At 38.6% G+C, this 17,304-nt stretch overlaps 2 protein-coding genes across 2 annotated transcripts; both read left to right on the plus strand.

Moving 5' to 3' along the window:
* Nucleotides 1–2,361: 2,361 nt before the first annotated feature.
* Nucleotides 2,362–6,665, plus strand: LOC111651097 (tumor necrosis factor receptor superfamily member 26-like). Its single transcript, XM_087172589.1, has 5 exons — nt 2,362–2,488; nt 2,632–2,757; nt 2,931–3,062; nt 4,049–4,177; nt 5,625–6,665. Exons 1-5 carry the CDS (start codon nt 2,362–2,364, stop codon nt 5,771–5,773), a joined length of 663 nt encoding a protein of 220 aa, XP_087028715.1. The 3' UTR covers nt 5,774–6,665.
* Nucleotides 6,666–7,015: 350 nt separating this feature from the next.
* Nucleotides 7,016–13,243, plus strand: LOC111651104 (ADP-ribosylation factor-like protein 8B-A). The gene is made up of 7 exons (XM_023401056.1): nt 7,016–7,221; nt 10,042–10,122; nt 10,285–10,358; nt 10,488–10,581; nt 10,711–10,778; nt 11,135–11,205; nt 12,287–13,243. Exons 1-7 carry the CDS (start codon nt 7,099–7,101, stop codon nt 12,334–12,336), a joined length of 561 nt encoding a protein of 186 aa, XP_023256824.1. The 5' UTR covers nt 7,016–7,098; the 3' UTR covers nt 12,337–13,243.
* Nucleotides 13,244–17,304: the final 4,061 nt, after the last annotated feature.

Consider the following 17,304-nt stretch of genomic DNA (forward strand, 5'->3'; position numbering starts at 1 on the left):
GGTCTGTGCATCCCTTACTGCACTGAACTGCATACATTAGCTTTTCTCGGTGTGTGATCTTTTGGATGGACCACTTTTTCTTAATGTGTTGCTGGGTTTGAAAATCACATTGATACAGCGCTTGTTGAAGATCTTCAGAGTTTCTCAGATACTCAGGACACGTATGGGATGGCGTTGTTGTTGTGTGTTTTTTTTTTTTTTTTTTTTCACCACCAACAGTGTCAGCGTTTTTCCTGGATCTTGTGGTTGATTTCACAAAGATCCAGTTAGGGTATCCACAAGCTTAAAGTGCCTCCTTCGGGTGTTTGTGTTCCTTCTCTTGGGCCTGGACACTTGCTGGCACATTATCGGGTTGGTGTTGCAGGGTTCTAGTTTGTGTTCCAGTGGGTAGTGACAGTCAAAGGGTAGGTACTGGTCTGGTACTTGTCAGAATTGTTGCTAATTAATTTGTGTAACTAAACTTTGACAAGTCTTTTGACTAAGCTGATTACCAATGAGCCGTGTGTTTTTGCATTTACCAGGGAATCCCCCTGCCCTCCCCCAACACACACACACACACACACACACACACACACCAAATGTCAACAAACACCTCTTAATACATAATCACGCTATTCTAATGTGTACTCCCGCATCATATGAACTTCACAACGGCCTCTGATGTACGACACATTGGGTCTGAATAAAGAAGAAGAAAAAAGCAGGTCTGTGTGCAGTCCTCCTCCCTCTGCTGTAACACGTGTGCTAAACACTGTACAAGTTAATACTGCTAAAGAAAAAAAACCCCAATGCAAGCTTGACCACATTTCACCAAGGTTATGTGACTGTAATCCACCCTCTTTCAGTAAGACTGCGGCAAAAATTCACACTTAAAAACATGGAGTCCAGGGCTAACATACTAACAGCAGATGATTCTTTTCATTTTTTCATCTCTTAGCCCCTCTTCACACAAGTGACCTTAACCAAGTGGTTTTATTGTGTCCACACACTGTAGGCTATGGGCTTCCCTGGAGCCACAATGAGTCATATTCAGATCTGCTTGTGCTCGAGTGTCCTGGCCTTTTAATGTCACATTAACTGTTTGAATTACTGATTGTTGCTGTTCTCTCTGTTATTTAATTGTGAATTAATTGTATCAGTTGGTCAATGTGTCAGAAAGTATGTGATGTTACACTGTTACACTGAAAAGAAAACACTGAGGGAGCATTTGGCAGCATTATTTTTGCCATAAACTGAATGTCACATTCAGTGGTATTTTATTTACATACAAAAAAATGCGTTTCCAACACAGGTGCAGAAATAATGTATATTAGTGCTACAAAGGTATCATCCCTCTTAACCTCTCACTACCTCAAACAAGAAACAGTTGATATCTCAATGCCTCTGCAAATGTATATATCTGAATGACTAGATACCAATCAGGATTTTTTTTAACCATTTATGTGAACTGACCTTTCTCTACAATCACAGTGTCATCTAATTTCAATAATTAAGTTATTTGCTGTTCTATCATAGTGATATTTATAGTGTATTTGTGAACTAACATAAGTTAGAAACGGGATCTAGGCAGAATTAGATGGCATTTTATCAACTCTTGATCTAACATCAAACCTGAATCCTTTTTCAGGTTTCAAATAGCCAAACAAATAATAATGTGCATGTCACTTATTTTCTCTCTTATAGAGGCGAAGTTGAAAATTAGGTACAAGTAAAATCTTAACTTCAGATTGTGTGAATAAATAGTGGCAACATTGGGAATCAGAGCCAAGTGGACCCAAATCTGAAACCTGTGGACTCTTATATTTTAATCATATAAACTGCCACCAATGTAGTCTCTGTTGTTGTGCACCTTGGGTGTAAGGATTGGAGTTAAACTTCAACTGCTTCATCCCCAGTTTCTGCTGAAGTGTTTGAAAGCTAAACCGAAAACAACACCTCCAACACCAACACATGATTCACAGGAAAGAATCTACAAGATAGATCCATGATAATGAGCACAAGGTGATGAGTCCTGTTTTACTGTCTACTTTTGATGATGAAAAACCAGACCCCCCCCCCCACACACACACACACACACACCCACCCCTGAAGACCAGTTATATAGTCCTGCTTCAAATGAATAAAATGAAAATGTAACAATAAACTAAAATCACGAGGGAGATCTAGTAAAATACATGGCAGAAAGTTTTCTTATTCATTCATCTTATACAGTTACCAAACAGCTTCCAGCTGTTGGTCTTTCACTTCCTTCCTCCTTTCCTTCCGAGAGTCTCAAAGCTTGTTAACCACACTCGCACATCACACTGACGTCATCAAGCTACCAAGACAAAACCCATAGGCACGAACGAAGCACTGGTCATAATGTTTTCTCCGGAGTGTTCACTGGTAGTTTTATATACCCTCAGTATTTGGACTATAGGATATGCTAAAGACTGCGGTGATCAACAGGTTCAGATTGAACAACAGTGCTGTGACAAGTGCCCCCCAGGTAATAATGATACAAATATGTTGAATTGCTTGATCTAATCATCAGATTATGTGTTTATGATATATGCTCAGAGGTTGCATTTGGGCTACTACGTGTGAATATTATATGCTCGAGTTTGACTGCATTTGTTTCTTGTTATGAAGGTAAATATGTGAAGGAGTTCTGCACAGAGCACAAGAAAACTCTCTGTATCCCCTGTAATGACGGCTTCTTCTCGAATCATTACAGCATCTTTGACAGATGTGAAGAATGCCAGTCATGCCAATATGGTAAGACTGAAAAATAATGACAAAAATTTTATTTATTTAAATACAAACTCTGCTTTCAGGACCTATGGTGAAACACCTGCCAGTGATGTTGACAATCCATTTAACACAATGGACAAAAGACAGAACATAGTACACACTTTCAAGTGTGGTTTTTAATTCTCATCTGCCCACAGGATATGCTGAGAAATGTACGCCCATCACAGATGCAAAATGTTCATGTCCCCCTGGTTTCCTGTGCTCCAACAATGTCTGTTCTGCTTGTGAGGAAAATAAACACGTCACACAGGAGAAACTGAACATGACAGGTGAGACTAGACATTTTGAAGAAAAAGGAATTGGTTGTCATAACAGCTAGTTAGTTTCAAAGTTATTAGCTGCATGGCACTGATCTGTTTTTGGCAATTTGAATCAGGTTATGTCTGTTTCTGATTGTGGGTGTTATATCATGGGATGTCAAGGTATGAAAATGGAAATAAAACGTAAGTTTGACAAAGCCATATGTGTAGGTTGGGTGCCCACAACCTACTTGACGTTTGTCAGTGCGTGTATAAACCTGAAATGCTAGTTCACTCACACAATCAAGCTTGCTGTTATTAAATATTTAATGTAAACATGAATGTGTTAAAGTGGTCCTTTATGAGTGAGGAAAGGGAGAGCAGTTCATAATGATGTCAAAAGAGCTTAGTAAGGAAATTTGCTTAACTTGAAGTCTTGAGAAATGCAAGGTGTGCTGACTGGCATGCGTTTCCATTCCCTGATCAGACCTTTATCTCAAGGACATCCTTTTTGAAGTGTTCAGTACATGAAAGATAATATCAAAGGAGTGCTTTGAGTTAAACAATAATGCCAGTTTCTTGGCACGCTCACAATGACAATGCTACCATACTGATGCAAGGAGGGTACCTACCTACCTACGTACTATCTATTCATCTATGCAGACTATCTGTGCCCTGAAAATGCCTATTTTGATGCGAAAAACAAAATCTGCAAGCCATGGACACAGTAAGACCCATTTAAAAGAATTGTACTGCAATAATAATTCTCCAGAAAGCAAAAATTACATTAACACAACCTGGTCAACAGGTGCAGTGCGTTTGGACTTGCTGAACTCTTTCCAGGAAACAAAACCCACGATTCAGTTTGTGTTGTACTTGGTATGTAGACAGAGCGATATAACATAACATGGGTCCAGCAGCTCTCACCACAATAAACACTTTTGTTATGCTGCACACCAGTACATAATGACGATATAGTTCAATTGAACTAACGTGACTGTAATGTGATGTTTCAGCAGTGGTGCAAGGCAATGGTGGAGGAAACATTCATGTGATTCTTGGCATCAGCTTTGGTTTGGTCTCTCTCAGCCTCCTTGTGTTTCTGTGCACTCCCTGTATAAAGAGCCTGAGGAAGTTCAAAGCAAGTAAGTCAATTTTAATGGAAAATGTATAAATGTGTCAACTGAACATGTCAACACATGTTGTAGGTTTCAGTCACTAAACCACAGGCATGATTTCAAGAAATCAGTGTCAAATCAATGCGTCTGAGACTGAATATGAAGATTTGTAATTTTTCATGTTTTATCATTTAACACACGGAGTTAAAGTGGTTTGATGTTGCTTTTTTGGACACTTATCAATAAACAAATAAACTGTGAAGTGATTTAAATGCTTCACTGTTTATGCAGCCAACTTGTTTTAGAAGTCATTAAATTTTGGTAATTGGGGATCACATGTATATAGTGAAGGGGTTTCAATTAGATGCATGGAAGAGCCAACTTTTTGTGAGTCAATATCAAGATTAAAGCTACACCACATAGAAAAACTCCAAGCAGATCTGCAGAAATGCTTTCAAAAACCACAATTCAGGGGGTGGGTGCTAGAACATTTATAGGTCACTGAACATCCCTTGGACTGTAGTTAAACAAAACATAAAAAACAAATGAAAAAAGTATGGTGCAGCTGTGCAGGATATCTTCAAGAAAGGTGTGGGAGGCCACCAACAGACATATGACAAGTCTGAAGCATTGTACGTGTGGACACTGCACGTTTCCCCTGCAAAACTTCTCTGCAAAACTGCTCAAACTCAGTCAGGTTATGGGAGTTATGTGTGAATAACAGCATTTTTCAAGTCCAGACACAAATTCTCAGTTAGATTGAGATCTGGACTGACTGTTTTGTTCTGGATACTAAAGGATAAAAAAAACATCACATTCAATCAACTTTGACTACTTTAACTTTTAACACATTAAAACAGAAAGACTTCCAAGAGTGATGAATACTTTTTAAAGGCCCTGCATTTTACAGTAGCCTACAGTATGTACCCATGCCTTCAACAATTGTTATGCTTTGTGATACAAGAAGATGCTGTTATAAATAAGATTCTTTTGTTATAAGCAAATTGGAGAATATTGGTTGTTTTATTATGGCCCATAGCCTCCGAAAGCAATAAAATAAAATAAAATAAACAAATAACTAAACAAATAAATCAATGATTAATTCTTAAAGTGTGCATTTTGTAAAAAAGTTCTGGTAAACAAATTAACATTTAATATTTTAAATCAAAAATAGATAAGACAAAAAAGAGAGAGAAATCTTTGTTGTCCATTAACTGGTCTGTGTGAAATTTGTCTCAAATACCTACATTAACGATGTCCACAAAATAAACACATTTACACTTTATTTATATATTTGAAAATAAGTTGAGATGAAAGTCTAAGTCTAGATAAAATGGGGAAATCACAGACGAAAACCGAGTACACAGTGTGTGGGTGTAAGAATATGACAAGTCTGCAGTGAGCACTTACTGAAAATTGGTATTCTGTTACTGATTTCAAAACATTTTGTTCGTCTTTATTCTCTCTGCTTCAGATAATTATCCTGTCTTAGCGACCTCTACCAACACTGATGACTTCCACCTGTCAAAGGAGGAGAGTGGAGCCCAGTTCATCATTCAGGATGAAAGCAAGGACAGCAACACCTTTGGCGAACTGCATGTGGGAAAAGTCACCTTTCCTTGATAAAAAGTCTAAGATGAAAGTCTGATTAACTACATCTATACGATACAGAATCAGAACACCCTATAAACAGTGGAACCTGTAAAGGTTAGAGGTGCAGGCTTCTGAACGAAAGGTCCAAGCTTTGATCTCTGGACTGATCACATAGACCTGGACAGGAAGCTGAGAGGCCAGCATGTGCTCCTTCCCCTTTACCACTGTTGAGGTTCCCTTGGGCAACGCACTTAAATTCTGGTCCAGTAGTGCTACTAGTATAAAATAATAATACAAAGTAAAAATAGGAAAAAACTAAATCTGTGAAAATCTAAAGACTGAGGTATTTCATTGTCTAATGTGCACTTCACTTCTCCAGATATGGATGGGGTGTGACAAAAGGTTATGCTTGGATTTAGCTGAAATTATTTGAAGAATTACATGTTTTTCTATTACTAAGGGACTTAAACAAAATTGACATTACAACCAAAACATTGGTACATATTCACTAAAAACAAATGTATTTATGTAGTCTACTGTATATTTATTTGTAGGGATACATTGACCAATACCTCAGCTCAGGGTATCTGCCGATACTGAGTACTGATTGGATACCAGTCCTCTCATATTTTCCTAAATTCATTAATTTAATTTAATGTGGATAGGTCACATCGTGGCTGATATCCATGCTTATGGTAATAAGGTCATAATCAGCACAGATACTGATCTGGCGTATGAGATTACCCTTAGTTATGCAGGGAACCATAACCATGACCCATTCCTGATACCCATTCCCAAGATGTTAGTATACCAGTGTGCTCACATATAAGGATATAATGAAAGAGGTTTGAAAGAGTGGACAAAAGCATGTCATTGTATATGTTATAATAAATTATATACTGTACATATTCTTCATCTGAAATGTGGTATAAAAACAAATGTTTTCCTCTGAAATGTTGTGGAGTAGAGGTATAAATGAAACATACTCAGTACACTTGAGTAAACGTTTATTACTTTCCACCACTGAATGTTACTCACATCAACAGGATGCAAACCCCCCCAACACTTATTATAATAAACACTGAGCAGATTTTCGAGTAAAATGGGTTGTATTGAAACATTGTATTCAAATATTTTCATCAATACTTTCATGAATAAAAGAAATCCAGTTCACTCAGGTGGCTGTCGTTTGAAAGTGGCTGTGCGTGTTGGGGGCGCTGTCGGGCACTTGTTGGCTGACTGATCATATGACAGCTGCCTGCGCCCCACTTCCCCTTCCCCGCTGGAAAACGCCACAGCTGACAGGGAGGGAGACACACATACGAACGCAGGGGAGTGTTAACACCGACCTCAAGATGCTGGCACTAATAAACCGGCTGTTGGACTGGTTCAGGTCTCTGTTTTGGAAGGAGGAGATGGAGCTGACGCTGGTCGGCCTCCAGTACTCGGGAAAAACAACATTTGTAAACGTGATCGCTGTAAGTCTTCAGCTGCTGCTAGCCAGCTTGCTAGGGTGGTGCTAATACCATTAACCGCTAATAATGGGATAATAGCTACCAAGTTAGGTTTGTGCTGACCTACATTGTCTGGGTTGTGGGTCCAGAAACTAATGTAACGTTACTCAGCAGCAACCACAACCAAACACACCTGAAACTGAATCTGTGTCACCTGAGCTAACTGGTTTTGCTGCTCGTCGGCTAGTTGGTGACTGTGTTGTGATTGTTTAGCATGCTAACCCCAAAACGCAGCATACATATATCTAGCTTTGTGGTGACTTACATTTGATCACCTCAGAACTTTTTTCAGCCACCAAGGAGATCACTTCATAACATGTTTGTTATGAACAATTACAACAGCTGTCTGGGGTGTAGCCAAACGGAAAGGATCTCACACACACACACACACACACACACACACACAAACACAGCCGTGTTAACATTTCTACAAAATGTGTCACCTTTGTGGGCTACTGATTTCCTGCCACAATCTGAAACTGACCTCCTCTACAATTCCAAATATAAGTACCGGTATATAATTTTCTATAGTAGTAGTAGTAGTAGTAGTAGTAGTAGTAGTAGTAGTAGTAGTAGTAGTAGTAGAAGCCTGTTGGGTAAAATTGAAGCTGGCTCTCTGAGAGTGAGAAGAGCCTGGGTCACTTCATTTTAAAGTTGTGCCTCTATTTTTTGACATATTTAGAAAAATGTGTATTTTTGGCAACCAGTGGTATAAAGAGCTATAATTTTAACAGTCTCTTTGGTCTTCGTTCTTTCTGCAGTTGTGATCATGTGAAATGCAGCTGCTTTCGATGCTAGTATTGATACATGTCTCTAAATCCTGTGACTGAGGCTGAAGAGCATCTTTGTTTTTCTTGTGTGTGTTGGAGGACATTTCTCTTGTGCAACTTTGCAGGGATTTCTCAAAACTGGTGTTTCTGGTGGAGCAATTTTCTTGGCAAATGACTACACAGTAACTGAGGTTTTAAGCAGCATATTGTGAAACTCTTTCTTTGGTTATTAGAGTTGTTATCAGTTTGTGGTGGTGATACACATGTTTCTTTCTACTCAATCAGCTCCATCTCCAACCTGTCAAATTGAATGTTACTGTCGTAAGTTCAGTCTGATTGTGTTTCATTGGTGCAGAGCCCTTTAGCTTGGTGTGAAAATATTCTGTTCTATATTTGGTATGCTTCAGATCTGTGGGGAGTAATGCACATTTACACTACTATAGATTTCACAGTGCATGTCATGAATCCTTGAATCCGAATATTGTTATACTTTTCCTCTGCCAAACTCTTAGTACTGTGGCAATCTGCTGTCTGTCCAGTTTATCCTCATATTTAATCTGTGCTATCGATGATCTGTGCACCTTTGTGTTAATTTTCAAGTGTGTTTAGGAGTTGTTTTTTAAAAAACATTTTCAAAGGGATTGATAGGAATTTAGGTTAACTTTGACACTAGTGGCAACGTATTTCTATTAAAGCTAAAAAAACTCATCAATCAGTCAATATAAAATGTGATCATATTGAAATGTTACCATTCATTGGTTCTAGCTTGTTGTTTCTGTCGCTTCTCTGTGTTTTATATCATTGTTAACTGAATATCTTTGTTTTGCACTGACAAACATAACAAGAAGATGTCTTTAGGAAATTGTGACAGGCAGATTTCACTGTTTTCAGATGAGTTTTTTTTATATATTAAAGGATTTGTCAAGAAAATAATCAGCAGATTGATAATAATTGTTAGTTGCAGGTCATCTATTCCAATAAAGTAATAAGAATTGGGTGTATTTTTTTTTATCAAGCAGCATCCATTACCACCCCTGTTCATCTTAAACAAGAAAACGAAAAGACAAATCACCAGCACAGATTTAATGTGCTTTTAAGTTTAAAACAAAACAGCAACTTCACAGAAAATCCCATAGATAAAAAACTGAATGTTCACTCTGAGCATCTGATAGAGAGGGCGGGTGTTTGAGGAGGAAGTTGGGTTTGGGGTTGAAGCGTATCTCTGCTTCTTGCTTTACGCTGATGAGATGAAAAAAAAAAGAGACGCAGGGTTTTGAGTGTGTGAATGGTTATAGAGGGGGTGGTTCCTCCTTCCTCAGTCATAAGACTGCTGCACTCATTTCCACTTAGCTTCATCAGGTGACTCCAGCCAGTCATGTGCTGTGAAATGTGTGTACAGCAGACTGTGCATGCAGGTTTACAAAGGAAGGGAGGGAGAAGGAATATAAACAGCTTGTGATGTTAAAGGGGAATGCCACAGATTCTTTTTGTTAAAGTGGATTGTTCTTCTTCCCACTTCAGTCTGCAATAATGAACAGTCACAAGCCAGAACATGTGGAGACACAGTATCTTATCACTTGGCTTGTTTGTCACTTTAGTGTAAAATCATTTATTCTGTGTTTGTTTACATTTTTGCTTTTCACAAATACCAGTCGTCGCCTTTTCACAGGTTTGGACATAGTTATACATAAACTCGATTATATGACTCTGCCATGTATCATAATTATTATATTGTCGAGAATTCCTTTCCAATTTGTATTTTAAGATAATAGTGAGTCCACCATGTATTTTATGAGCTGATGATGATTATTTTTGTTATTATTAACTAACTCATTTTTGGAGATCATTTAAATCATTAAATGCTTTAAGTGTGTGTGCGTGTGTGTGTGAGAGAAGTGGCTTTTTGCTACTTGAGCCTAGTTAATTCATTGTGGACGTGCATCTTTTCAGTAATGAAAGTCACTTTTCAGTCAGTTTTATAGGAAATTACTTTTGCTTATGTCTTTTCTTTCAGTCTGGTCATTTCAGTGAAGACATGATCCCTACAGTCGGGTTCAACATGAGGAAGGTCACCAAAGGAAATGTCACCATCAAGGTCCAGTTTTAATTTTTACACTGTTATCAAAACAATGAAATTAAATGTTAATTAAATGCCACCAGCAGACTGGTGTTACAGAAGGCGATAATTGCATCGTTAATGACATTTGGAAACAGGGATATCATGTGCTGATGTGCCGATGTGCCCTTAATTCTGTAGATCTGGGATATAGGAGGGCAGCCAAGGTTCAGAAGCATGTGGGAGCGGTATTGTCGGGGAGTTAATGCGATCGTGTGAGTATCCAAGGTCTGGCTTTCAGATAAATAAATGAGACAGAAACAAGATGCTGGCATTCAGCTGTGCAACCTGTAAATATATGCAAAACTAATTTTAATCTCTGTTTCAATGTGGCTCATTTTAAGGTACATGGTTGATGCAGCAGATCGAGAAAAGGTGGAGGCATCTAGAAATGAGCTTCATAATTTATTAGACAAACCTCAGTTGCAAGGAATTCCTGTAAGTGTTCCCCTGAAACCACTTTGAAGTTTAGTGTAATTTCTGCACCAGTCATGCAAAACTGTGCGTGGGTTCTGTCAGCGTTTTCTTGCTGCAGTTGCAGATTTCAGTTGTCATCTGTTTTTTTAGGTTCTGGTACTCGGCAACAAAAGGGATCTTCCCAGTGCTCTAGATGAAAAGCAGCTCATTGAGAAAATGTAAGTATCAAAAACATTTATTTAATTTAATTACAACTGAATGTCCCGTTCTGTCATTTTTTATGCACATAAATGCACTGTAGATTCTGTCTGTCATGAAAGCTGGAAAAAGGGGATTTAATATTATTGTATATTATTTTACATTTACATTTTTTAAATTTTATTATTGTTGTTAAGACTGCAGCAATGTTAAGGCGTACTTTACTGTGAAGATCTGGCTCTTTTTGCTGTCAAGTTAGGAACATGCGCTGAGACTTTTGTTAAACTGCATCCTGCAAGGTGCAGATGAATGCGATAGATGATCAGTCCAGATGTACACTAATCATATTTGTTCATGCATCTTTTTCCCTTCATAGGAATCTGGCAGCTATTCAGGACAGGGAGATATGCTGCTATTCAATTTCCTGCAAAGAGAAAGACAACATTGGTAAGTTGAAATTAATTACTGCAGTATTACTTCCACTGTTAACAGGGTGGCACCTCCTCTTCACTATTCAAAACCATATTATTGAAACACTTTCATCGTTAAGATTAAATTTTGACGGTGTAATTGCATCATTTATTTCGATGTGCTCAAAAAAATACGCTTAACAAGCTGCAGGGAGCTATTTACACTTTTTCCCCCGGGTTTTGCCTCTCAGGCTGCATACAGTCCCTACCTGCATGTACTGCTGGTTGTACTTAGGGCTTAATCTGGGTTTTTATAGTTAATATTCTCCTGAAAAGATGCTACAATTGAACATCGATCAACGATGAGGCAGCCAAGCACAGTTCTCTTCTGTCTAATCTATCTATCAGTACTCTCCAGTGGCCCTGTGGAGTTTTATTGCAAACAAACACAAGTTATGGTTACCTTCAGTGTGAAAATGCTGTGCATGCATTCTTGAGGTCTGACAAACTTGTCAAGTGTTTTCCTTCCTGATAAAACTTTTGCAAAGCCAATTCTTAAAAAGTATTTCAACTCCAGCATTGTTTACAAGCTTGCACTCTTCATCTACCCTGCGTGGTGCATTGCATCGTATCCCGGCACGTTACCGCCACCTGTTGATCAGTGGTGTGACACCATTGGTAGGACTGTAACTCACAGCTCCAACAGCGCCATTGCGATACTGGAGGTCTAAAGATGATATTGAATCAGTTATTGCATGAATAATGCAGAAATTTACACAGCATAGCATTTATTTAAATTAATTCTTTTTTTTTTTTACATTACCATTGTATTTTACCATTATTATGGGAAGCACAATGATGTATTTATTTATCTGGTTTCATTGTGTCACTTTCACTTCAGACACCAAATTTAGACCCTCAGGTTAACAGTACAAGAGAGGGGGATCATTACAGCAAACACCAAATATGAGTATAATAGTAATTGAATGGGGTTCTATGTTGCTAAAACTGTGCCAGACTTGTATCAATGTACCAATATTGAGTGTTGCTAGCGAGTAAGAAACGTCTATATCTTGAACTGATCCTCAGACTGACTCGGCATGTTTCTTTGATTTCAGATATCACGCTTCAGTGGCTCATCCAGCACTCTAAATCCCGGAGGAGCTGAAAATGCAGGAGCTGTTTGCCAGCTGTGTTTGCCATGTTACTGTCATGCCACACCTTCATCACTCTGTGATGATGTACAGTTGTATCTTCAGCTCACATGTTGCACTGTTCTGCTCGTGTCATACTATTTCTTTTCCCCTTTTCACCTTGTGATTCTTTCACAAACCCTGACAATGCACTACTAAAAATGTAATTCTGGTACCAAATTTAAGGAATGTAATTGGCATTATACATCCTGTGAAGCTGTACTTTAACTAGGAGTAAGAACCTACTTTCTGATCTACCTTTTACCCTTCAGGCATTACTTGGTTGATTATACCCAGTGGTTCGTAAAACTAATCTTGGGAATAGAACAACACACTCTTGAAGGAGGGTTTATTCTGTCAAACGGGCCTCACATAATGAGAAATGTGCTTCACACAGTTAGATAATGATGCCAGGAGATGGCTGATGTGGACATGCAGGTTTTCTGTCTAGCTCTTCTCTAATGACGATCACCCTTAGCTTGATCAGGTTTTCTTCTTTCAAAGACATGTCTGTTGTTTTAGAAAATTGTGCATTTAAGCACGTCAATTTGAGCAGGTCTGTACAAATATCAAGCTAATATGATTTTTACTGATGTGAGATGTGCGTGTATGAATATATGACTCTATTTAAAGTCTGAATGTACTAAAAGTAAAGCTGTACGGGGTTGTGTGGTTCATATTGGCCTCTGTTTGTAATTAGCCTCAGTGGAATGATGTCCTTTGTGCTGCCTCTATGCTGACAGAGTGGCAGAATTTAAAGTGCCTTGTGCAATGTCTCTCACCTCTGAAGCAAAGCAGCATGCAAGGTGTGCCCACCTGGGTAGACTAAAAATACACCACTTCAATACATTCAAGAAATAAAAAGGCATGCTTTTTAATTTAGACATTGTCCTGTTATTTGTACTTCACCTTTTTGGACTCTCATTCTGGACATCTTACAGAACAGTTAGTGATGGAAAGAATATTCAAATACCACTTGTAGCAACACCACAATGTGAAGATAAAGCCCTGTGCATCAACACAGGTGTTTTCAATTACCTGCCTGATTACACCTCGGCTCAGGTGAGGCTGAGTTGAGCTCCTATGTCGGGGATTACCTAAGGTCTTGTATTCATAACAAGTTCAAGAAAACATAGAGTGATGTCAACCAGGTTCATCTTGTATACACCCGCACAGTCCTGACAAGAAGTCTAAGGAGGTGGAAATACCTGTGCAGCTGGACCATGGGTGTTTAAAAAATTCCATTTAAAATACTTAAGTAAGAATAAAAGTACACTTCTTGTGAAATTAAAAATACTAATTCAGTAGAAAATGCTATCTATACATATGGTAATTACACAAGCAGTACATTATCAAAATGTAAAGCTATATCTTGACTTAACATATGGTAATGTAGCATTTCTTATTCATGGTTTGCCTTTAAGGCACAGTGCATTAAAGTGATTGCAGTCTATTGAATTAATTTCTTTCTCAAAAATTCTTTATCTTTTCATGAATATTTTAATAGCATGGTTAAAAACCGTTTGTTAGGCATGCACAGGTGTTTTAATTTTTTAGCACGATTAGACCTGTTGTCAGGAGTGCCACATAAATGGTTAATAAAATACTAATACTTTATAGATCCGATTTCTCACATTCTAAAAAGATGTCAGCAGTTAAAGGGCGTTAAATCCACTTTGTCATGTAAAAGTTATTGTAAAATAAATGTGTAAGGGTCCACATTCTCTGCAGCCCTTTTCCATAAGTGGTCAAACAGTGCAATCAGTGACAGGGATTTTGACAACCTGTCAACTCAAACATTGTTGTTATTTATGGATCATGATCACAGTATATTAATCAATAAAGCCACCACTTCAATCCCTGGTGTATTACTACAAAGTGTTACCAATATTTCTAATTGTACAGACTAAAATATCTCCTTAATCGCCTCCACTTTTTAGCCAGCAGTAACTCTGGACCTAAGCTCTGCACCTCTAATCATTTCACTCTTGTGTCTATTTTCTATTGGCGCAGAAGTTAAATCAAGACACGTCAGGATTGCCACGAAACGCAACCAGGAGATCGGCAGCTCTGCAGCCAATGACTGGACGAGCCTGCCTCTACGTCTGAATGACGACAGAGAAGGACCAATCACACCTCAGGATGTGGGAGGGGCTGGTTTGTTGACAGGAAGCGTGTGAAGCGGAATCACTACAACGTCTCTGTGCTTGTAGTTTAGCCATAAACAGAGGGTTTCTCATTCGTTCATGTCCCCTGTTGGTGTGTGGACTTAAAATTATGCGTTGTAAGATCGCACCGGGGCAAAGATGCAATGGAGGTCAATAGTAGTTGGTCTAGTCGTACTGAGACTCTCTCTCAGCTGTGTATTGTGGTTAGCCTTCGGACTGGGACCTAACGTTAGCTGGGGGTTCAACTTCCATCTCAGTTTCAATTTGCACAAATTGGACTTGTTATTCAGGGAGGAAAAGGGGACCGACCCGAGGGGTAGCTCGTGGTCTCAGCGTATACAGGGCCACAAATATGAAGAGACGGCGACCACCTGTGCAAAGGTTGGAGAGGAGTCAACCAAGAGATCCTACCTGAGCTTCTTCGATGGCAACAAGGACGAGTACGTCCGCAGGTACAGCTCCTTTCCTGACGCGCTGAAAGCGAAAATGAAGGACATGGCCAAAGAAATGTTCTACTTCGGATATGACAACTACATGAAATATGCCTTTCCTGAGGACGAGCTGAATCCCATTGACTGTGAAGGGAGGGGACCAGACGTCCTAAACCCGTGAGTCATTCAAAGCCTACACACTGCTGGACAGTGATTTACATCTTAACTGTCCCATGCACACTGTGCTATTTGTATACAGTTTGTAATCAAATTAGCTCGTGGTGTAATCCTTGTGCTCTCAGTGCTGAGCAGGTTATGGGTCATACAACTTTGCATTGGACAGGTACCATAACTAGGATCCAGGTGCAAGTTGAGGAGTCTTAATGGGCTCGTTTTTGTTACATGAAGGAATTGTTTAATTTGGGATAATGAGACATCATGCAAATACGTAAACCCATTGAAGGTATAGGGGGAAATGATAAGGGCTGCAACTAATGACAGAAAATAGTGAAAAACATTTCCTAGAGCTCATGATGACATCTTCCATTATTAGATTTGTCCAACCAACAAAGATACCCATTTTTTTCAACTATTCAAATTTGACAGAACCAAAAACAAGTAAATGGTTGCTACTTTTGCTGAAAAAAACATTAATTTTATTTTCTTATTTTGAGCAGAAGTGATAACTCAGTTAATCGATTAGTTGATCAACAGAAAGACCTGTCTTGCGATGTGATCACATCAGCCGTGACGCCTGTCAACATGTTGACATTCCAACCCAAGAGTGTCCTTTTGTCGTTACTACATTTTTACATGACTTCTCATTACTCATGGGTTGGACCACGCCCATCTTCAAAGTCTGCCTTAATTTTGTTCTCACCTACACACCTGTATACTTTCGTGACCGTATTTTGCATGGTTGCAACCCTATCGCAGTGAAAAGATCTTTCCACAGACAGACAAACACATGAACACCTGCCAAACCACCTCTATGGTGGTTGCTGCTACAGTAGATGTCTCCAGGACCACATTTTGCCATGATCACACAAACACTCAGACTCACAAGGTGCAAACAATACCAGCCACGCTGTTGCCGCTGGTAATAATTAGCAACTATTTAGATAATTAGTCAAACATTTCAATCATTTTCCAAATATGATCTGATTCCATGCTCTCAAATGAGATGATTTCCCACTCTTTGTCATATCTCATTGTAAACTAAATATTCTTGTGTATTTGGAGTTTAGGTCATAGCATAGCCTCCTTGGCAGGGGTAATAATTGTTTTGTGCAGCTCTTAACTAATTAAACTGTTTAATCAACTACTCTTTAAAGCTCTTAAACAGCTTGGAAAGCTGTTCTAGTCTTTTAGTTTCTCTGACACATTTGGGCTACATCTGCGTTAGTGTGTACTTGTATAGCTGTAACATCTGTACATTTTATTCCCCTGTGCAGAACATAGAAACTGAAATGCAAGATGTAAAAGAGAATTCTGACTGATTTGGGTGTGGTATGTAATCCACAGTTTCATAATCCATTCGGTTATCTAAGACTTTCAGGTTTAACCGTTTTCTAGTTTGTTGATAAAGTTGTGTAAGTAATAATACAGTCATTGTCTGCAGTGAGTAAGACGTGAGCTTAAGGCACGTTCAATAAGCTAAATCTGTAACAGAAGAAAATTTGATGTCATCAAGAATTTACATTTTCCCAAGAACCATCACCTTAATTACAGTAAAACATATTTACTATGCAGCCATAGTGGCATCAAGCCAAGCAGGTGGTTTTGTTTTTTGTGCCCAGGGTTTGAGATATCAAAATACTAACACCCAAATACAATGGGGGTGACTGGTTTTCTTTGTGATGCTAAAAGCATTGAAAAAGACACCAGTAGATGATAGACACTGTTGCCTTGATCAGGCAGGTTATTCTAAAGCCAAACACCCTCTCTCCAATCAAACTCTCCTTAGATGCAGCACAGAGGAGGAAGGGGTTTAGGGGTTTCCTGGTTTCCCAGATCACAGTTGGTGTGTATCTATTGGATTGTGATTGATGTAAAACAAAAAGAAGTCACCTTGGGTTTTGGGAATTTGTGATAGACAATTTTCACTGTTGTCTGACAATTTATTGACCAAATTATTGGAGGAGAAAATAATTGTCAGATTAATCAATAATGAAAATAAATGTTAGTTGCAGTCTTAGCCTATACTGATGCGGACTATGTAATAACGGAGCACAACCACCCTTTGTCTCCAGATTTGGTGATTGTTTTAATATTGTCACGAGTTCTGAATTGAATGTGATCTTACTGTTGTTCTGTCCATCTGTCCTATCATTGCTAATTCAAA

Source organism: Seriola lalandi, unplaced genomic scaffold (assembly GCF_002814215.2).
Source record: "Seriola lalandi dorsalis isolate HSWRI2012SDOR001 ecotype SW California unplaced genomic scaffold, Sedor1 jcf7180002053395, whole genome shotgun sequence".
NCBI lineage: Eukaryota > Metazoa > Chordata > Actinopteri > Carangiformes > Carangidae > Seriola > Seriola lalandi.